Source organism: Candoia aspera, chromosome 2 (genome assembly GCF_035149785.1).
Source record: "Candoia aspera isolate rCanAsp1 chromosome 2, rCanAsp1.hap2, whole genome shotgun sequence".
Lineage (NCBI taxonomy): Eukaryota > Metazoa > Chordata > Lepidosauria > Squamata > Boidae > Candoia > Candoia aspera.
In genome coordinates this window covers 51151866-51174809 of record NC_086154.1, presented here as the reverse complement: position 1 = coordinate 51174809, position 22944 = coordinate 51151866, and the positions used below count along the sequence as shown (strand labels likewise).

At 39.9% G+C, this 22944-nt stretch overlaps 1 protein-coding gene across 1 annotated transcript in view; it reads right to left on the bottom strand.

Annotated features, from left to right (window-relative positions):
• The window catches only part of PHF2 (PHD finger protein 2), a 157656-nt gene that overhangs the window by 39936 nt on the left and 94776 nt on the right, over positions 1 to 22944 (bottom strand). Inside the window, exons 3-6 of the mRNA XM_063291807.1 lie at positions 17542 to 17656; positions 7976 to 8136; positions 3031 to 3172; positions 793 to 979 (exon numbers count right to left, since the gene is read on the bottom strand). Of these exons, the coding sequence (XP_063147877.1) occupies positions 793 to 979; positions 3031 to 3172; positions 7976 to 8136; positions 17542 to 17656 (605 nt within the window). The remainder of the gene's footprint in view (positions 1 to 792; positions 980 to 3030; positions 3173 to 7975; positions 8137 to 17541; positions 17657 to 22944) is intronic.

Genomic DNA, 22944 nt, shown 5'->3' with positions numbered 1-22944 from the left:
ATCCCCCTTCCTCTATTTTACAGCAACACATTGCAAGGAATACAAAGCATATTCTTATCTGTGGCCTTCCTTGATATATATCAATTCTAGTTGTCTGTCCATGATAAACAATAGCTTAAGCTTCTTCTATGGCTATGGTTGTTACCCAGCATAAAGCAGCTGTCCACTTTAGATATATATGGTTATTGTTCCTCTCTGTTCTGCATTTGTCAGAACACACTTAGAATATTACATCCAGGTCTAGGCACTGCATTTTAGGAAGGACACTGATAAACTACAGTATGTCCAGAACAAAGCAACTAATGGATTGGAAGGAAAAATCTATGAGGAATAGCTGGGGTGTTGGCTATGAGTTTAGCCTGGAGAAAGGAGGTTGTACAGAGACTTGATAGGTGTCTTGAAGTACCTGAAGGGTCATCATGTAGAAAACAGGACAGAATTTTCAGAGTTGTTCCAGAAAACAGACTAAGAAACAGCAAGTTTAAATTACAGGGAAGTAGTTTCAGTTGGACATCAGAAAAAAATTCCTAATGGTAAGAGTGGTTCAACAGTGGAACTAACTGCTTCTGGAGGAGATAGACCCTGCTGTGGTAGAGGTGTTGAAACTGAAGCTGGGTGTTCATATGTCAAAGAAAGCTGTGCTTGATAAATGAACTGCCAAGCACTGCATGTCAACATCTGCTGATTCTTATTTTTGTTATTTCAACCGCCAAGAATTGCAAACTCCAAAGCTTAGTGTAAATTTGCTATACTTTGCAATGGCTCCTTATTAACTGGAATAAAGTGTCTTACTTTTAAGATGTGGTACCAGGCGGAGGCTCCACCAGAGTCAATATGGAAATCTGTGTAGCTGTCCTTCACACAAATCAGACAGTATTTGGTCACTTTTGGTTTTGCCAGCAAAGCATCATCAGGCCAATAATTTTCCACCCAAGAGAGCTTTTTCACTATTTCAGGAGACTCTACAAAACTGGACATTCTGTTTAAAACATGAAAGAAAAATGAAAGCATCTGAAGTCAATTAAAGGACACTGAAAGGGTTTGTCTTGATCAGACTCCTGTTTCTGAGAAAATGGCAAGATCAGGAAGAGGCCTCCCTGCCAGGAATGCATTCCCTCTGGAGTTGTATTTGGCCCCCTTCCCTCTGCTTATAGAAGCATTTAACTGTTTATTAATTTTAACATTAGCATTAATATTTATTGATGAGTTTCAAACACATTGTGCATTTTGCATCTGAATTATGATTAAGCACCTTGAGGAGAAAAGCGAGCAAGAAATCCACTGAGTAAAAATGGTGTACCATAACTCCTGAGAGAGCTATATACTACGGTTTACTACAGTCAAGTTGTAAGTGCTGTTGCTTATGCAGCCAAAACAGTGCCACCCAAACACAAACAGGACTATTTGAGGGGGTAGAATGGGAAGGAGGGAGAGGGAATACTTAGGGAGGACCCAGAAATACACTCCAAGGAAGGCCGGTGTTCTGTTTTGTGGGACACAAAAGGGAAATTCAGGAGGGTAGGGCAAATAAAATGGGGCGGCTAGAATCTTACTCATTTGTACATACCAACAGGAATCTAAATTCAACAAGTGTAGTTCTTATGTAAACTAACTAATTTGCCTATACAGAAGAAGGAGCTAATCAGTAAGCTTAAGGAATCCACCAGGTTGTAGAAGTGCAGTATTTATTTTTATTTTTTGAAAAATGTTTAAAATGGGAGGGGGAGTGAGTATGCTCAGTTTCAGAGGCTGCTTATGAGCTATTGGAAAAGTAGGGGTACAGGGGAACAGAGTATAACAAATGATGAAGCATCCTAAAAAAGAGCACTCTACAGTGGAACTTTTCCTTGCAGGTGTCATGTTTATTCTGCTCAAATTAAGTATACAGCTTCATAGTCTTTTATGCTTTTTAATTAGTTTGCATCTTGTATTTTAGTGTATTGTAAACCTCCTTAAAATGTACAATAATGGAAGGCAGTGCACAATTGTATTAAATATAAATAAATAAATCTGACAGCCATCTTTTAGTACGACAATCTTTTCTAAATAAATCAGAACAGAAATTATACCCTAAATAAAAACTGCTTTATCAAAAGGTTTATTATCTAAAATGCAAACATAATTCAAAGAGCAAACAAATAGCACTTTCTGAATGCTTATTTATTCAAAGGCTAGAAAACAACTTAATTAAACTGAAATAGAGATGTGATGTTACTTTTTAAATGCCTTTGTGTGAGATTTAAGTGTAAGATGCTCTCATTGTAAACCTGTTTTTTATTTATCCTCCATGTCAAGACAGAGCTTGAGAGCTCATTAAAATGTTGTACTCTTTGCTGAAAAATATATTTGCTAACCAATTATTAAATCAGTAGTATATGAGGATACTGTAACATGAGCAATTCTCAGCAATAAAAATGCCTTCCCTTAAAATTGTTTCTGAAGACTGAAAAATTTTTTTTAAAGAACCTACTGAAAAATACCTATAATCATACTGCTTTGAAAAATTATTTTTGATTCTTTGTGTGCAGGAAAGGGATTACATTATTAAAACAATAAATAATAGAGAGATATGGACACCGCAAAATAAATGATTTTGCGATCATCCTTCAGCCTTTCTATAATCTGCATTAATTATCACTGTTGTCTCTTGTCTAATAAAATGGAATTTTCTCCAGCAATCTTGTTTGTTTTTGCTCAGCTTTTCATTTTGTTTATAAAACAGCATTCTCCAACCCATAGGTTACCCAGAACTCCTACCAAAAAAAAATTATATATAGATGTATTTCATTCATATGTATATGAATGTAGTTCAGCAATTCATCAATTTGTGATTTGCACAGAAAACAAAATTTAAGCAAGTGGAAATGCAGATTTGAATAATTTGTCTGGAAACAGTATCTTAGTCTATAGGGTAAGGCCAAACTACTGATTCCATCACTCCACAGCATACAGATGTTACCACTCTCAAAAGTATTCTAAATATGATGGGAAAAAGGTCTTTAGAATCTGTGGCTTCATGTACTGTCTCACCTTGTATCTGAAAATTCCAAGTTAGTTACATTGAGTACTCTTTTTCGATTTGTGCTATAATAGTAATCAACAAATTCTTTTAGCTTCATCTTGCAGTCTTTCTGTTTAGTGACATCTGTAACATCCACACTCCTTTCTGGTCCTAAAAAAAAAATGAAAACGGGAATGTAAGCATGGATACAGTGCAAGTTGTAAGCCAAGATATAATTTACAGAGGTTCATTTCATGTGACCATGAAAATGTATATATGCAAAGTTCGCTCCTCAGCACAAAAAGAACTGGACTTACAAAAGGAGATTAAGAAATGGGACACCAGTTTCCTATTTTGAAAATTTAGAAAATGAAGTATCTCACCTGGCACACCCAAGCCCATGGTTATCTTTATGGCTGCTCTATCACTTTCAGTTTGAAGATCCCAAAAAAAGTTTGAAGTGGCTGGGAGCACCTGTCCTTAAATCAACTGTGTCTTTTCCCAGGATTGTGTGGGAGCTGCAGAGAGCAGCTGGGGGATCCTGGGAAAAGGAACTGTTTTAAGGTTCTATGTTCATGCCACCACAACCTATTCTATTATGCTAGTTCAGAATATATTTTCCTGATTGATAATTATTTTCTAGAGAGATAATTATTTTCAAGTAAAAGTAGAAGTGGGTTTTTTTTAGGTACATTAGTGGCATATGCATCCCTCCCACCTTCCCAATTAATGTTGTAAAAACATGTTGATTGTAAAATTAATTTGCTTGTGTATCTAAAACAGGGTTTCCCAAACTGTGAGGTCTACCTTCCTTGAGGAGAAGCAGACAGAGTCCAGGGGAGGTGTGAAGAATCTTTTAGTCACATTGTTACAATAAATCCATCTTTCTCAAAGTTTAATTGTATTGTTTTAATTGTTCGTTTGTGTTCATTTTAGTATTTGGTGTTTGGATTTTTAGGGGAGGTATGTACATTAAGATTATACTAAAGGGAGGTGTGATGGGAAAAAGTTTAGCAACCCCTGATCTAAATGTTTAATACATCCTCTGAATCTAAGCACAAAGGATCAAGATCATGGATCTATTTTCAAAATAATCTAGGACAGAGATTTGTATTCTTAAGTCTTCTACTTTTCATTGTTAACAGGTTTTAGTATCAATTTTATTATACGTTATTTTGGTTTTTATATTCTTTTTTTGGATTTGACTTTATAAAAATTTTGTTTGCTGCCTTGAATACTTGCCAGAGTAGCAAAGTGGAGCATTAAATAAATAAATAATTAAAACATTACATGATATATATTTGAAACAATTGCTCAGTATCGTAAGAATTATATAAATATACCATGACGAAGAGGTCAATGTTGCAAGGTGACTTGTTCAAGCAGTAGCTTTCTTTGCTGCTAGTTTTGCACAATGGTGTACAACAAAGGGATGCAGATCAAGAGAATCCTAAAAAAGGCTATAAGCCACATATTCTAGAATGGCAGCTCATAGCCTTTCAGCGAACAGTATAATAATTTAGTTCGCCAAATATCAAGGCAGGCTTTATGTTGGAAACCTTTTGGGCCTTTGCTTTGCTAGTTTTTCTGTCAGCCCATCATTTCTTTCCTTGTAAGGTCAAAGGAAACAATGGAAGAAAATGGTCAAAATATATTCCACAGCCAAATCCAATGACAGTCCCAAACAGACCTGGTGTGCAATCTGGGGGTCCTCCTGGATTCACGACTCCTGCTCAGCTTCATGGTGTGCACCAGTTACACCCATTCTTGGATCAGGGGGCTCTGCTCACAGTTACTCATGCCCTAGACACCTCCTGATTGGATTACTGTTATGCACTCTACATGGGACTGCCCTTAAAGAGTATCTGGAAGCTTCAGCTGGTACAAAGTGCAGTGGCATGGGCAGTTATGTGTGCTTCTAGAACAGTACACATTACATGTTTGCTCTGCAAGCTGCATTGGTTGCCAGTCTGCTCCTGAGTCCAACTCAAGGTGCTGGTTTTGACCTTTAAAGCCCTTCATGGCATGGGGACAGGTTATTTGAGGGACCACCTCTCCCCAATTACATCTGCTCGTCCCATCAGATCCAGCAAGAGAGGCATGCTGTGGGTCCCGTCTCTCAGGGAATTACACTTGGTGGGCCCGATGAGGCAGGCCCTCTCTGCCATGGCGCCCGCCTTATGGAACATTCTCCCCCACCCCACTAAGTGAGGTCAGCTCCATCCCTCATTTTCCAGAAGTCCCTCAAGACCTGACTATGTCATCAGGCCTACTGGTCTCAGGGGACCAGTGAGATCTTGAGGTGGCTCTTTTTGCTGATTGAATGTCATGTGTGTGTTTGTGTGTTTAACTTTTTAAATATGACTATGTTCGACATGTTTATTGTTTTATACTTTTTTGCTGTATACCGTCCAGAGTCACTTCTTGTGAGATGGGTGGCTATATAAATTTAATAAATAAATAAACAAACAAACACCACTAGGTGGGTATCTGCAGAACCTGGTAGTGCATATAAACTGCAATCATGCATGCATAGAAATATAATTGAGGGGAAAAGCAGAATACTGAGGGAAAAATAATGTCAGGAGAGAATGGATTGGGGAATTTATTATTTGGCATGTGAAAGAGACAGGAATATTGGAATAAAATGCTAATCCATAAAATGATCTCACAGACTGCAGAAACTGGGAAGTGGTATCACTGGTGTCCAAAACAAATTGTAAAGGTATAAAAAGGATTACATGCACAAGGTCCTCATTCCTGCTGCCCCTGCCCCATCCTCCCCTTGCAGGCACACATGAGTAGCCTTTGCAAAAGGGAGGCTGTTTGAACAAGCTCTGATTTTGCTCTTGATGAAACCATACTAGTTAAATAAGGAAGTTCATCTACAAACATGCAGTAAAAATCCCCTCTTCTTTTCTCCATTTCTTACTATTACATTAGTTTTACAATTAAATTTACAAATGATTTTTTTCCATTTTAAGAATCGTTTTATTTATAAAATCATTAAAATCACATTCTCAGCTTTCAAAGCATTTAAAACTATATATAAATAGGAGGAAAACACACATAAAATCCTAACACACCATTATCTAATATATTCTGATACTGGTTTTCAAAAATAATTCTGTTCTTTTCTTCAGAAATAGATGTGGCCAAATAAAGCTCAGTAGGGTTCAAAAAAACAAACGTGTGGGACAACTGTGATGCAGAAAAGCAGAAATAGAATTAGTTAATTTTGAGATAGACCTCTGTGATAGTAAAATCCAAATTCCTAAGTTGAATGGCAAAGTGACCTTATCTATCATATTAATTCTTTCCAACCCAATTGAATGTTGGAAATAAAATATTTAAAGGGAAAATATGTAAACAGGTTTGGGGCTCTCTGTTTCCTATCTGCTTTTTCGGCAGGATAACTCTCTGAAAACAGGACATAAGAGGACTAAATATCAAGTTCAAAAATTGGTTGGATTTGTCCAGAGGCTGCAGAGAAAAAAAAATCCATCCTCTATCCCCAAATCCTTAATTCCTCCCTAGGAGCTTTGAAAGTTGCTTCTCTCCATTCTAAGTCCCCCTTGGTTTTCCTTCCCAGTTACATGACCTAAAGCAGAGCTATTTTGAAAAGGCTGGAAAAATTCCAGAAGCCATGATCTGATGTTTTCTCCAGCCTGTTATTTCACAAATCACCATTTATTTTTGCTCCTTGTGACAACGTTCAGTATTAACACAATGAGCTATGTGCTGGAATGATATAACCTCACTGCTAAGCATGCTTCCCAACTTCAGATGACCCCAAACTTATGACAGTTCCAAATCTTTCCATGTAAGGATGGAACCAGGGAAAGTGGGAACCAGTGGTTCCCAGGAACTGCCCAGCTTCAAAGCTATCAAGTGCCAGGCCCAGTGTGCATTAATTTGGGAGAGCAAGAAGCAGCAGCCTTGAATTTAAACCCCAGGGAATACACACGCACACACATACGTACATACACATCCCTGACATCTTTGCACTGCAGCGGGCAGTCAACCGTTGTGTGGTATGTGGTTTCATTCTTGTCTGCAGTAACAATACTAATCTACCCAGTCTGTACAAGTGAGCCATCTGCTTGGCCAAGGCTAGCTATGAAGTGTAAGGAGAGCTGTGTTTTAGTAGGAGTCCTGGTTAGGGAAACCTGACAGTCAGGCCAATAGGAGATCCATAGGCTAAACCACTTTTCTTTGTTCTTTTGCTTCTGACTACAGCCCTTCTTGGCTAGGACAGAGTTACTTCAGCTGCTAGACAGAGAAGCAGACAGCCGAGATTAAAAGCATCCAAGTAATGTAGCAAAATCTGCTAAGGACATGAGATTGATCAGCAAACATGATATCCAGTTTGTACAACTTCGTACAAATTGGATGGGAACTGCTATAAAATTATAGTTGCGATTTTTATGCAATACACCAGCATAATAATGGAACAAAGGAAAAATGCAAATATCATATTTGTTTTACATTATTGTATGTCCATGAGATAATAAAATACATGATCAGGATAACAGTCACTAAACGAATGGCTATTAAGCGAGGAATATATGTTATTCCTTTTACCTAAAGGTCAGAAATATTGTCTACGTGTTCCTCTTTATTTAAAGCTGTGTAATTTCAGACTCATTAAATCAGGACTGTCATTTTAAATTGTAAACTAAGTCTGAAAGAGAAGACTATGCAGGTAAAGAAGGAACCCAGGCTGCAAGGTACAATTCTTGCAGTATGGCCTGATGTGACCATATGACTTGGAAAACATGATGATACATTTTTAAATGGAAATGAGAAACAACAGAAAAAAGTAAGCAAGTCTTCCAATCAAATATGTTCCAGACTACAGCTCCCATCATCCCTGAGCAGCACACTGGTACTAACCGTTTGGTAGGAAATGACTCAAGTTGTGTGCTCCAGAATTATTCATATCTACTGTTAAACAACAACAACAATACATACCAACATAGTTTTCAACATCACTAACATAAAACGTTGGCGCAGGAACAGATAAGCCCAAGCCATCCTTCTTTGGAATGAGAATAGGCTCTGTGAATCCATTTTCTTCCAAGTATTCAACTGTTAGTTGGCTCCCAGTCACTTTTATTACCACATCTTCAGCACTAAAAATTCAAAACAAAATGTTCAGTCCAATTATAAAATAAATCCACACCAAAGTCAGCATTTTCTTTTGCTTGGATACTTTCTTTTTTATCATATGGCATAGCAGTTTGGTGTTCATGCTGCTTTTTTTTTTTCTTGTTGGGAAATCCTTGTGAGGTCCAGCAGCCAGATGTGTAGATTATTTAGATGTGACAAGTCACGTTGCCCAGGGTGCACCACAAGGAGGCTAGTCTACATTGCACCGAGTTGGGCTGAGAGACTGTGACTGGCCCAAGGTCACCCAGCCGGCTTTCATGCCTAAGGCGGGACTAGAACTCACAGACTCCTGGTTTCTAGCCCAGCACCTTAACCACTAGACCAAACTGGCTCTCTGCTTGGATACTGATGAGGAGGTATACAGATCAAAGTCCTGCTCTCTGCATTGACCCCACTGACTTTATTTAATCAGACATCTAGATGGTTGTGAAGAACCTCAAAATAATATATTTGGTTTCTGTTATATGCAAGCTAATCTCTGAGTTCATTGCTTCCTAGTTTGAAATGCAGGTTCTTCCAGCTCATAAAGTTTGATTGCATTTTGAATAATTCATTTTCTGAGAAATTCTTTTCTGGTTCAAGATTGTTAATAGATCTTTTGAATAAGTGCAAATTAGCAGAGCTGTGGGACATGTAATTTTCCAAAGCATCAACTGCCCTGGAAATTACACATTCTAGGAATCCTTAAGTTCAGGATGTCCTCATGGGCATATTCTGCAATATCCCAAACACAAGAGACGATAGGAAGTATTGTTTGCAAGATTTACAAGGAGGCATTCAGGCCCCACTGTGCTCCCAATGACTTATTTAAGAATGCAACAGACATTTTTCATCCAAAATATGGCCATACAGACAAGGGAGGAGGGCATTTTTACATTTTCATAGAAAATTAGCTATTCTCTTAAAAAATGTACTGATCTATTGTACTGATCTTGTTTTAGTTGTAATGTCATGTTACAGTCAACCTTGACTGATCTTGAAAAAGCTGAACAGTGTTACATCTGATTAGGGCTTGGATGGAACCACCAGGAACTCCCAGGGCTATAGGAAGGGGAAAAAAACTCTGGAAGAAGCAATGTCAAACTACTTCCATACTGTCATCAAGCAGGTTACATGGATATATCTATACAGTCACCACAAATCAAGGTTAACTCAAGAGAGACTACTAACAGTTTAAAGAAGATAAAGCCTGTGAAAACATTAGTCGTCATAGGCATGTCAGATGGTTTCCTCACATATAATTTGATCCTATATTCAGATCTAGAAACTAATGTTAGTCACACTTAAGAACTGTTGAACTAACTTAAATCTGTTGATATCAACGGCACACAAACTTACTTTCTCTAGATTAGAGCCCTGACAAACAGTTTGGAAAATGAATTGTGTTACATACAATGGAATACAATGTTAATATCCAGATATGCCTTATCAGTCCTACAGTAATATATTCAAAATACAGTAAAATAAATTCTTCACTATATTCTATATTCATAATTTTCTTATGGCCAAAGTTCATTAGACTTGTATCATTGCTCTAGGAAGACTATTACATAGGATAGCCCTGTGTCCACCCAACCCACTACATAGCAAAATCCTCTCCTTAGAAAACAGCCAACCTACCTTGTACTGCACAATGGGATAACAGTCCTGATTCACCCCCAGTTCTGGCCTATTATTTGAATCCCTTTACCATTAGTATTTCATTTTAAATCCCCCCATGGAGTATGCATTTTTTCTTTATCTCCTACATTCTTTGACTGAGAAAATATCTAGGGAGCCCAGCATCAGCTTCCTTTTTATTCCCCCTGTCTTGGGCACCCAAGGCAATCCTCAAGAATTTCTCTAGAGGAAGAGACTGAAGCATTACAAGCAGATTCCACCATACAACTACACAACCTTCAAGCAGCAAGTCACTAGAAAGAGAAAGAACAGGCAGATCATTTGCCAAAGAAAGGAAGGATGGTAACATGCTTCTCCCAAAGCCCAGATTGGATAATTTCCTGGCTGCATCACTAGACACACAATGTTTTTCAAACTGGATCACAATTTTTACTCTGGATCCATAGGCATCTTGAACATTTAGGGGGACCACCTTTTGATCATAAAAACCACTTCCTCGGACCACTTCCAGAACAGTTTGAATGAGACCCATCTCTATACCAGTGATTCTTAATCTCTCCAGTCATTCTGCTGTTTGACATAATCAGTGGCCAGTCCAGAAGCCGTAGAGCAGAGGTTCCTAAACTTTTTGCCATCACACTTCCCTTTAGTGTAATCTTAATGTACACACCTCCCCTAAAAAACCAAAATGAACACACAAATGAACAATGAAAACAATGTAATGAAACTTCAGGAAAGGTGGATTTATTTTAACAATGTACAACTAAAAAGTTGCTCATACCTCTGGATTCTGTCTGCACCTCCCCAAGGGAGGTTGACCTCACAGTTTGGGAAACCCTGCCCTAGAGTATGATGGAGAGGCAGATTTTTAAGATTCAGTAATTACAGGATTACATTCTGCTGTGACTCTCAGGAATCAGTGTAATATCATTCTTTCAAGAGCCTACATATCTTCCTGGAAGCGTATTAGCCCATGTGTTATTGTTATTCCATTTTTGTGGAATAACAATTTTTACTCTGGATCCATAGGCATCTTGAACATTTAGGGGGACCACCTTTTGATCATAAAAACCACTTCCTCGGACCACTTTCAGAGCAGAGTTTGAATGAGACCCATCTCTATACCAGTGATTCTTAATCTCTCCAGTCATTCTGATGTTTGCCATAATCAGTGGCCAATGAGGTGGTCAAGGATGCCATTATTGAAAACTACCATCAGGTAGACCCATACTTGCCCCTGCTTGTGTTATATATGACAGCTTGCTTACTTAGTCTGATGACACCTATTTAGATAGAAGAGCAAACTGCAATGCTCTTATGTCATAACTACTTCCCTTGGCTCATGTTCTTCTACTTCATCCAGCCTCTTCTCAGGAATACTGTCCACTGCTGGAATCATGGAGCTTGACATTAAAGTTATTGGGAATTCCGCCAGAGCACTGGATGCACAAGTCACTTTGCTGCATCCTCTTCTTCAGCAAAATATCATCACCATTTTCCTTAATCACCATCTCCTCTTCTAGTGTCATAGTTAAAAGAAGCAATATTTTCTTGACCTTCTTCTGGAACTATTCCTGGGTTAGTGGTGATGGTAATTCTACTAGCCCTACTGTTACCAATTCTTCTTCCTCCTCTGCATTACCAGAATAGCGCAATCTTCTGTATTCAAAATGAATAATATCTGAGCCAAATACTAGCCAATAAATTTTAGGGAGAGGGGACCATGACTCTTCCTCTTGAGAAAAGTCAGACATTACTCCTCCTCCAAGTCTACCTCTGCCTAATCACCCCTTAAAGACACCTATGCAATGGATTGTGAATGATACAGGATGTAAGACAAATGAAGAGAGCCAAAAAGAATACTAATATACTGTCAGAGTCAAGCCTGCCTCTGACTCAGAAAGCAAAACTCCTTCTGAGTCAGAGGAGGAAACAGAAACTTAACGGGCTGAAACCGGGAAAACAAAACTTGAAGACGAGCCGGCAGGAAGGTTCCAAGGTGCTGATTGGCCAGGATTTGGGGGAGGATTTGAATCCTCCAATCAGTGCGCGCCAACAACAGGCAGAGAAGTGTGTGAAAGAGAAGGCAGCCCGATTGGCTGCAGAAGGGTCCAGGTGCATGAAGGATCGGGATAAAAGGCAGACGCGCAAAGAGCAAGCTGCCGGAGACAACCGATCCTCCAAGCCTGCAGCTTCAGCAGAAGAGTCCCTACCTGCATCGGAGACAGCGTCTGTTGCTGAAGAGGAATCAGCGCCTTTGCTCCGTTCTGAAGAGGACTTGAACTCTGCCTCTGCTGCCATCGAGGATTCTGTATTCACTGAGCCCAGCTATCTGTCTCAGCCTTGCATCCAGCCTTGAAGTTCCATGATCTTCCGCGCAGTTTCCTTGTTCCTTTGACTCTCAGTTCCGCGGCGTGCTGTTGGTACAATCCAACTGTGCTATGGGTGCTCAGCCTTGCTCTGGAGTTTTGCACTTATCTTGTTGTGGAACCACATCTCAGCCTAGTCTTGCTTCAAGTTTCCAGCCTTACTTCCAGTCTTCAGTCCAGAGAATCCAGCCAAGTTCTGTGCTTCCAGCCGAGTCTAGCTTTGCTCTGAGTACCCTGCCTTGTTTCAAGTCTTCAGTTCAGAGAATCCAGCCCAGTCCAGGGCTTCCAGCCAAGTCCAGCCTTGCTCCGAGTCCCCAGCCTTGCTCCAAGTCTCCAACCTTGTCCAGAGTTTCTAGTTGAGTCCAGCCTTGTTTCCAGTTCGTAGTCTTGCTTCAAGACTTCGGTTACTGGCTTCCAGTGTGACGTGGGTCACCAGCCCACCAGTGTTCCAGTGCCAGAGCAATTCAAGTACTGTTCTAGTTCAAGACCTGTGTTCTCAGCTTCAGCAACACCTTGCGTTCCAGTCTCTTCCAGCCTCCAGTTCCGTTAGGAAGTTCTGTTCAGCTGCCTTGTTGTGGCTCAGTTGAGCTTGTTGAACCCAGCTCCTCATACTTCATTGACTTATTTATTGTAAATAGTTATTTAATAAAGAGTATTTTTGATATTACTCTGCCTGGCTGCATAGTCTGAACAGGACATACTAACACAAAAACATGAGCCTCATGTGGCGCAGAGTGGTAGGTGGCAGTATTGCAACTGAAACTCTCCCCACGACCCGAATTCGATCCCAGTGGAAGCTGGATTCTTGGGTAACCAGCTCAGGTCGACTCAGCCTTCCATCCTTCTGAGGTCAGTAAAATGAGTACCCAGCTTGCTGGGGAAGGTGACGACTGGGGAAGGCAATGGCAAACCACCCCGCTCTACAGTCTGCCAAGAAAACGTCACAAAAGTGGCATCCCCCCAAAGGGTCAGACATGATTCGGTGCTTGCACAGGAGACCTTTCACCACCACAACACAAAAACATACACCTATCAAAAGGACCATGTGGAATATGGGAGACACTACTGACAAAGGCAAAAGATGGAAAGAAGGTAAACACACACATATTAACATCTATAATTATAGTTTAGAGAATCAAAAAAATCAGAAGAGGATATAATAATTTAATGCATGACTGAATGAGGGAGAAGCCTTAAACTAAAAATGAAAAATCAAATCATTGTCTTTAAAAAAAAATCTTTAAAAATATCAAATTATTGACTTTAAAAACAAAATGAAGACTACAGAAGGAGGAGAGGGGAGAGAGAGAAAGTACAGGGATGGGAAGATAGTTAAACTAACCAATTTATCTAAGATAAACTGAAGAAGAAACAGAAAATGGGAATGAAGATGTGGTTTGAAAAAATGAATAAGGTGATACTTGGAAGAGAAAAAGTCTTTAATTACACACAGTCTGAGTATGACTACAGCAACAGTAATTATGTTGTATATTCATCTCTCTTCTTACCCCTTCTACCTCACATGATCTTGCAATCCATTCAAAAAAGAATGAGAAGACACAGCCCGGTGATTACTCTTATTTCTAAATGGACCTATTAATCTTGGAAGCAAATAGCCTCCTTTCCTCCTTTGCCTGATTAATGATAACTCAAGAAAAAGAAAATCTGTATTACTCTCCCACCAGAGTACCTCTGATGGGAGGAGATGGGCAGTGGGATCACATGACCGAGACTTGGCCATCCCAGAAGCGGCAGCCATTTTGGGTCACATGCCCGCCCTTTGGAACCAGGAAGTCCTCCAAGCTTACAACACTGGATTTCTGAGGCAGCAGGCTGGGTCACGTGGTAACACTACTTCCTGTGATTTAGTAGCTGGCAGAGGGAGTCTTGTGTGTGCCTTTCAGTACTGTACAGGAAAGGTAAGTACTTTTTCCATGTAGTACTGTACTTATGCTTGCCTTTAATTTTTTTCCAGTTTTTCTTTAACTTAAGTAGAGATTTCTGTGGTGCCATGCACATTCCATCCTCTACCTGTCTGATTTTTAATTATATGTAACAATACTGAATGCTGGTTTACTGTTTTTAAAAGTTTTTTTTATAAAAATCAGATTTATATACAGTACTATACAGTGACAAAAGCTGCAGAGTTTACTATAGCAGGAAAAAAAAGTTACAGTACTGTACAGTATTGTACCTTTAAACCTGTTTAGTACTGTACTGTAGAACAAAGATTCCAATGAAGACCTTACGGTAAAAGTTTTTAATAATCAACCAGTAATATTAGTTGAAAATAATAGTAATATTAACTGAAAATAATGCTATTGTAGCCACAAAAGCATTTCCATAGTCATGTTTTGGTGGAAAATATATGACTATCACACTCCGCCCCTCACAATACTGCAAAGTAACTCCTGGTTCACTTAACAATCACACTGTTCACTTAACAACCAAAGGAAACCATAAGCCCTGACCTTGAATCACTTAATGACTGCTGTAACTCACTTAACAACTGCGGTTAAAAAAGGTTGTAAAAATGGGTCTGGCTCACTTAACAATTGTTATCACTTACAACCAAAAATCTGGGCTCAATTGTGATCATTAAACAAAGACTACCAGTAGTGCACCCAATGACTGATGATGTCCTTTTGACAACCAAACCTGTAACCAAATACAGCGTAACCAAATACAGCGTAATTTATCTTGACAAATGCTAATCTAAATCTTTTTCTGGAAGTTTAGGGAAAGGTTGGATGTAATACTCTGCTCAGCTACCAGTCTGTGAAATGATGCAAAACAAGCTTTTTTTTTTAAAGAACTTCATTAATTTTCAGAATATAGTTAATGCAAAACAAACTTAATAGTAACATAGTCTCAGAATGGCCAGTTTTGTCATCTCTGAGTGTCAACAGCATCTCAGAAAACTACATATCTGAATGTTTTGGTCAAAGCTTTTTCTAAGCAGACATGTTACTTTATACTTTAGCCTGAAGCACAGGATTTCATTGTGATGATCATAGTTTCCCATATGCATGCATCCATAAAGTACCAAAATCTCTTTAGGATAAGGCATGAGTGCCCTCTTCTGTGCCTCTTTGAAACTACATCCCTTACTCTAAACACACAAATGGCTTTCAAGGGGGTAGCCAATGAAGGTACAAATTAAACTTTAAGAAAGAGATGCAGAGTCATCCATGCTCATGTATGACTGGGGAAGTAAAATGTTTAAACACAAACTCTAGCTTTTTAATATCTCTTATTGTTGATTCTACAATGACAGCGGGTTTGCTTTTGAGTAACCCTGGCTTTTTTCCCACCAGACTGTCAACACCAGTTTGTAAAGTTCAAAACAGGGGCCAGAAATTCCTTTAGTGCAATTCTTCTTAAGTACCAAACATTTAGGTATCGTTTCAATCAAGAGAACACAATATAGAAATGCTTCATTTTGTCTTCCCTTTTTGTAGCTACTTTTCTTCAGTTCTATATAGTTCAAAGATATGTTACTCAAGTGAAGGAGGTTCTAGTATTATTGTAAATGGCCCTGGCCCCAGCATAATATACAAAACATCCTGCCCTTGATGTTTACTCACTGTGGACACCCAGAATAAGGAATGCTATATGAATGGACTTCTAAATCTATTGGTTTTAGAATGTCCAACATGTGGCTTGGTGGATAAATAAATAAATAAATTAGTTAACCAAGGATCAGATGTACGTTCCTATTAGATTGAGGAAAAATACATGGGGAGGCGTTCTCCCATCAATCTTTCCCTCCATTCTCCGACAAAGGGATTATAAAGGTACAATACCTTACAGCTGCTATAGGTACTTAATTTAAGAACAGAGAGGCATGGAAAGGGACAGAAAGCTCTTCTTCAGTATATTATGCAAGTGGCAGTTGAACATTAACCACCTGAGCCTATAAGGACAGATAACTCCTGACTGCTGTTGAATGAAGCAGTCCTTTTTAGAAATGCTGAATGTTTTGTTATGCCTGCAAATGCATGCAGGCTCCACAGTTCAGCATACAGAAATGCCACACTGTTATCCATACTTCTGATTTTAGTTCCAGGTCAAAACTGTGAAAACAAAAAGAACAGAAGATTTATAGCCAGGGGTCCTTCTATTGAACACTTAGTCTGGAATTACCATCCTTCACACCATTGCTTTTATATACTGATGCTTGCCATACTCTTTCAGCATAGCCAGCGCCCCTTCTTTTGGGGCAATTCCCTTAAATTCCAATCTGCCCATTGAAGACTTTGGTCTTTGGCCTTTAATTGCTTTCTGTTCAGCTCAACTTAACATTTATAATGAAGAACTTCATGAATATCTCTTAGTTCCTATTCACTACATGGGGAGGGATTAATTAGGTAAAGGTAAAGGTTTCCCTTGACGTAAAGTCCAGTCGAGTCCGACTCTAGGGGGCGGTGCTCATCTCCGTTTCAAAGCCTTGGAGCCGGCGTTGTCCCTAGGGACACTTCCGGGTCATGTGGCCAGCATGACTCACGGAACGCCGTTACCTTCCCGCCGAAGCGGTACCAATTAATCTACTCACATTTGCATGTTTTCGAACTGCTTGGTGTGCAGGAGCTGGGACAAGCAACGGGAGCTCACCCCGCCACGCGGTTTCGAACCGCCGACCTTCCGATCGACAGCTCAGCGGTTTAACCCGCAGCGCCACCGCGTCCCGAGGGATTAATTACAGTTCCCTTTTTTTCCCCTTTTTTTTTAGTATTATGGAATTGAGCTATTTTGTTTACTACTAGTGTAAACCATATGAATATAAGCCAGTTAGAGACTAAAAGTAATCTAATTAAAGATGCAAGAGATTTTATTGAACAATATTTTTTGTAAGTAAATATTATAGGATCTTGGCCATGGATATTTAATATTGCAAGATCATTATATTTCGTTAATCATAGAAGAAACTTGGCACTTGGCAGGACATTGTCCTATCGTTGTATGAAGTTAAATCTCTTTGAGGAACATATGAATGGTAGAGTAAATATCTTAATAAAGTGAAATAACTACCATGTTAATTTTGTTTCCAACTAACTGTGGAGAAGCAGTGCCTCAGCAGTGTTAAGTGTCCCAGATGTGAAAGCAACTTACGTTACTTATTTCTTTTAGCTGTATTGTATACCATATGTTGTTTCTACCCACCATTGTGGAGCTGTTCCAGGATTTCTAAGGATCGAATATGGCCCTATATTTGTCAATAAGCAGAGTGGAAGATTTGTTTGCATCAGGAAATTAAGCAGAAAGCTATAAGACTGAGATCTGTAGGTTTACTGGCTGCATAGATTACAAAGGACAACCTATCTGTACCCAAAACTTCCTTCTAACATTAATGACACAGGAATGGCATTACCAACTTACCTGGGGAATGTACGACTTCGAAGTTCTTTGATAAACACTTGACTACCATTCTGGACAGGTTTTACTTCTGTTGTTTGACCAGTGTCATGTTTGTGCCAATTTCTTTTCTTTTTCACTGAAAGAGAAAGAATTAAATGGGATTATATATAATGGGTGTGGGAGGATGACAATGGAGAAAGTTGTGCCATTTTGGCTTGCCTATAAGCTTGACAGGACCTCTTAGGAGACATCATCATCATCATCATCATCATCCTAACAAAGGAGGGTAAAATAAAATTTTGTTCCAATGAAGCATTTGACAATTGTTTCTTCATCTGTTTATAAATGTCAACACTGTGGCCTGTATGAAGTATGCTGAACTGTGATCATTTGGTAACATAGAGAGCAGCCAGCCATATAATTAACTTCTGAGCTACAGAGCTTTTATAAAGCAAAATGTATATCCTGGATAGAGTTCAGGTTTACTAAACCACATACTTAATCTCCACTGTTAAGGGCAACACTTCAAATTGCAATGTAGAACATATGACACATATGACGTATGACTGATATAAGATAAAATTGGTGCAATTTATTATTTACCTGGGCTTTGAATCATCAGGAAGAATGTCAGCCCAGGCAGATAACAAAGGCATTATCTGTCTCTTTTCATAATGTTTATTTCATTTATCAAAATATGCAATTGAAAAATTGATAAATTAAACCATAATGTCACAGTGAAGACTCACTGTTTAGCTGTTATTAAATAAGAAACAAAGGATGTGTCAGATCAGATTAAGTGAAGACATGAAGACTGAACTCTACATTTTCAAGTCCTCATGATACAACAATTTCAGTCATTTATCATTCAGGATTATGGTGTTTAGATGGTATTGCAACTTTAATTATATCAAAATTCATGGCCTATAAAAAGTTACAATTTAGATATATTGATTCTAATGTGGGAACTGGATAGGGGCTTACAGTCCCTATCTGAAAAAGGTTCTCTGTATATAATTTGTTTGCAGGAGCGAGAGGCCCTTCGAACAGTCACTCATGCCCTGGTCATCTCCCATATAGACTATTGTAATGCGCTCTACATGGGGCTACCCTTGAAGAGTATCCAGAAGCTTCAACTGGTACAGAATGCAGCCGTGCGGGCAATTGTAGGGGCTTCAAGATCAGCACATATAACACCTTTGCTCCACAAGCTGCATTGGGTGCCAGTTTGCTTTGGGTCCGATTCAAGGTATTGGTTATCACCCTTAAAGCCCTACATGGCATGGGGCCAGTTACTTGAGGGACCATCGCATCCCTGTTACATCAGCCTGTCCCACCCGGTCATGCAAAGAGGGCATGCTGCGGTCCCCGTCTGTAAGAGAATTCCATTTGGCGGGGTCCAGGAGGTGGGGCTTCAGCAAAGGATCATTACCTTGTTGTGGTGCTGGAGCTTGAGCACCTCAGTGATGCCATGAGCTAAACCGTGAAGGGCCACCCAAGATGGGAAGGTCATGACAGAGAGGTCAGACTAAATGTGATCCCTGGGGAAGGTAATGGCAACCCACCCCAGTATTCTTGCCGTGAAAACTAAATGGATCAGTACAACCAGAGATATGTCGGTATACCATCGGAAGATGAGACCCCCAGGTCGGAAGATGGTCAAAATGCTACTGGGGAAAAACAGAGGACGAGTTCAACTAGCCCCACACATGATGACGCAGCTAGCTCAAAGCCCAAAGGACAGCTAGCGGCCGACGGTGCTGGTGGTGAACGGCGAATCCGATGTTCTAAGGATCAACACACCATTGGAACCTGGAATGTAAGATCTATGAGCCAGGGCAAATTGGATGTGGTTATTGGTGAGATGTCAAGATTAAAGATAGACATTTTGGGCATCAGTGAACTGAAATGGACTGGAATGGGCCACTTCACATCAGATGACCACCAGATCTACTACTGTGGACAAGAGGACCACAGAAGAAATGGAGTAGCCTTCATAATTAATAGTAAAGTGGCTAAAGCAGTGCTTGGATACAATCCAAAAAACGACAGAATGATCTCAATTCAAATTCAGGGCAAGCCATCTAACATCACAGTGATCTAAATATACACCCCAACCACAGATGCTGAAGAAGCTGAAGTAGAGCAGTTCTATGAGGATCTGCAGCACCTACTGGACAACACGCCTAAAAGAGATGTTATTTTCATCACGAGAGACTGCTAAGGTGGGCAGTCAAATGACACCTGGAATTACAGGTAAGCATGGCCTGGGAGAACAAAACGAAGCAGGACATAGACTGATAGAATTTTGCCAAGACAACTCACTCTGCATAACAAACACTCTCTTCCGACAACCTAAGAGATGGCTTTATACATGGACTTCACCAGATGGACAACACTGGAATCAGATTGACTACATCCTTTGCAGCCAAAGGTGGCGGACATCTGTACAGTCAGTAAAAACAAGACCTGGAGCTGACTGTAGTTCAGATCACGAACTTCTTCTTGCACAATTTAGGATCAGACTAAAGAGATTAGGGAAGACCCACAGATCAGCTAGATATGAGCTCACTAATATTCCTAAGGAATATGCAGTGGAGGTGAAGAATAGATTTAAGGGACTGGACTTAGTAGATAGGGTCCCGGAAGAACTATGGACAGAAGTTCGCAACATTGTTCAGGAGGCGGCAACAAAATACATCCCAAAGAAAGAGAAAACCAAGAAGGCAAAATGGCTGTCTGCTGAGACACTAGAAGTAGCCCAAGAAAGAAGGAAAGCAAAAGGCAACAGTGAGAGGGGGAGATATGCCCAATTAAATGCAAAATTCCAGAGGTTAGCCAGAAGAGATAAGGAAGTATTTTTAAACAAGCAATGTGCGGAAGTGGAAGAAGACAACAGAATAGGAAAGACAAGAAACCTCTTCCAGAAAATTAGAAACATTGGAGGTAAATTCCAGGCAAAAATGGGCATGATCAAAAACAAAGACGGCAAGGACCTAACAGAAGAAGAAGAGATCAAGAAAAGGTGGCAAGAATATACAGAAGACCTGTATAGGAAGGATAACAATATTGGGGATAGCTTTGATGGTGTGGTCAGTGAGCTAGAGCCAGACATCCTGAAGAGTGAGGTTGAATGGGCCTTAAGAAGCATTGCTAATAACAAGGCAGCAGGAGATGACGGCATCCCAGCTGAACTGTTCAAAATCTTGCAAGATGATGCTGTCAAAGTAATGCATGCTATATGCCAGCAAATTTGGAAAACACAAAAATGGCCATCAGATTGGAAAAAATCAACTTATATCCCCATACCAAAAAAGGGAAACACTAAAAAATGTTCAAACTATCGAACAGTGGCACTCATTTCACATGCCAGTAAGGTAATGCTCAAGATCCTGCAAGGGAGACTTCAGCAATTCATGGAGCGAGAATTGCCAGATGTACAAGCTGGGTTTAGAAAAGGCAGAGGAACTAGGGACCAAATTGCCAATATCCGCTGGATAATGGGAAAAGCCAGGGAGTTTCAGAAAAACATCTATTTCTGTTTTATTGACTATTCTAAAGCTTTTGACTGTGTGGACCATAACAAATTGTGGCAAGTTCTTAGTGGTATGGGGATACCAAGTCATCTTGTATGCCTCCTGAAGAATCTGTATAATGACCAAGTAGCAACAGTAAGAACAGACCACAGAACAACGGACTGGTTTAAGATTGGGAAAGGAGTACGGCAGGGCTGTATACTCTCACCCTACCTATTCAACTTGTACGCAGAACACATCATGCTTGAGGAATCCAAGGCTGGAGTTAAAATCGCTGGAAGAAACATTAACAATCTCAGATATGCAGATGATACCACTTTGATGGCTGAAAGCGAAGAGGAACTGAGGAGCCTTATGATAAAGGTGAAAGAAGAAAGTACAAAAGCTGGCTTGCAGCTAAACCTCAACAAAACCAAGATTATGGCAACCAGCTTGATTGATAACTGGCAAATAGAGGGAGAAAATGTAGAAGCAGTGAAAGACTTTGTATTTCTAGGTGCGAAGATTACTGCAGATGCTGACTGCAGTCAGGAAATCAGAAGACACTTAATCCTTGGGAGAAGAGCAATGACAAATCTCGATAAAATAGTTAAGAGCAGAGACATCACACTGACAACAAAGGTCCACATAGTTAAAGCAATGGTGTTCCCCGTAGTAACATATGGCTGCAAGAGCTGGACCATAAGGAAGGCTGAGAGAAGGAAGATCGATGCTTTTGAACTGTGGTGCTGGAGGAAAATTCTGAGAGTGCCTTGGACTGCCAGAAGATCCAACCAGTCCATCCTCCAGGAAATAAAGCCAGACTGCTCACTTGAGGGAATGATATTAAAGGCCAAACTGAAATACTTTGGCCACATAATGAGAAGACAGGACACCCTGGAGAAGATGCTGATGCTAGGGAGAGTGGAAGGCAAAAGGAAGAGGGGCCGACCAAGGGCAAGATGGATAGATGATATTCTAGAGGTGATGGATTCATCCCTGGGAGAGCTGGGGGTGTTGATGACCGACAGGAAGCTCTGGCGTGGGCTGGTCCATGAAGTCACGAAGAGTCAGAAGCGACTAAACAAATAAACAACAAGCAAGGAGGTGGGCCTTCTCTGCAGTAGCTCCCGCCCTTTGGAACATTCTTCCCCCAGAAGTGAGGCTAGCCCCCTCTCTCCTGGACTTCAGAATAAAATTGAAGACCTGGTTTTGCCACCATGCTTGGAGTGGGGAGAAGAAGAGCCATTCTTGGGGCTGGTTGGTTCCCTAGTCCTGCCAGTCTTACCAGCTTATGGCTGAATTAGATCAGCCGTTACTTGGATTTGACTGTATTTTATATATTTATTGATTTCTGGTATTATTTATGATTTTTATTGAATTTTAAATTGCTTTTATTGTGAACCGCCCAGGGTCCCCCCTTGTGGTGGAGATGGGCGGTGATAAAAATATGATTGATTGATTGATTGATTGATTGATAGATAAATAAATAAATAAATAAATAAATAAAATAATTCCTGCTGAGGTGTCTTCTCTTCTTCAATGGATTCTCATTCTCATTTTGTCTAACTTTCCCAAGGTAAGTCTCAAGCTTCTCTGATTGAGGTCAGGAAAAAAACGAGTTGTCTAATGGAACATACAGAAGTTTCAAAGCAAGAGGAAAGCATCCCTAATTTTGTATACAGAGAATATTTAAGAGATTCCTTTAGTAGTCCAGTTCCTAAAGACCAGCATCTTATCAACTCACTATGTCATGAGTAAGGATGGCGAGCAGGGGGCTCCCATCCAGGCTGTAAAGCGCATGCGTAGCACTGAGGAATTAGGTAGCCATTCAAAGAGACACAGATCGGGCCCGCCTTAACCTTTGGGTTTTATATGGCTGGGGTTTTCCCACGCTTCTTCAGTTTGT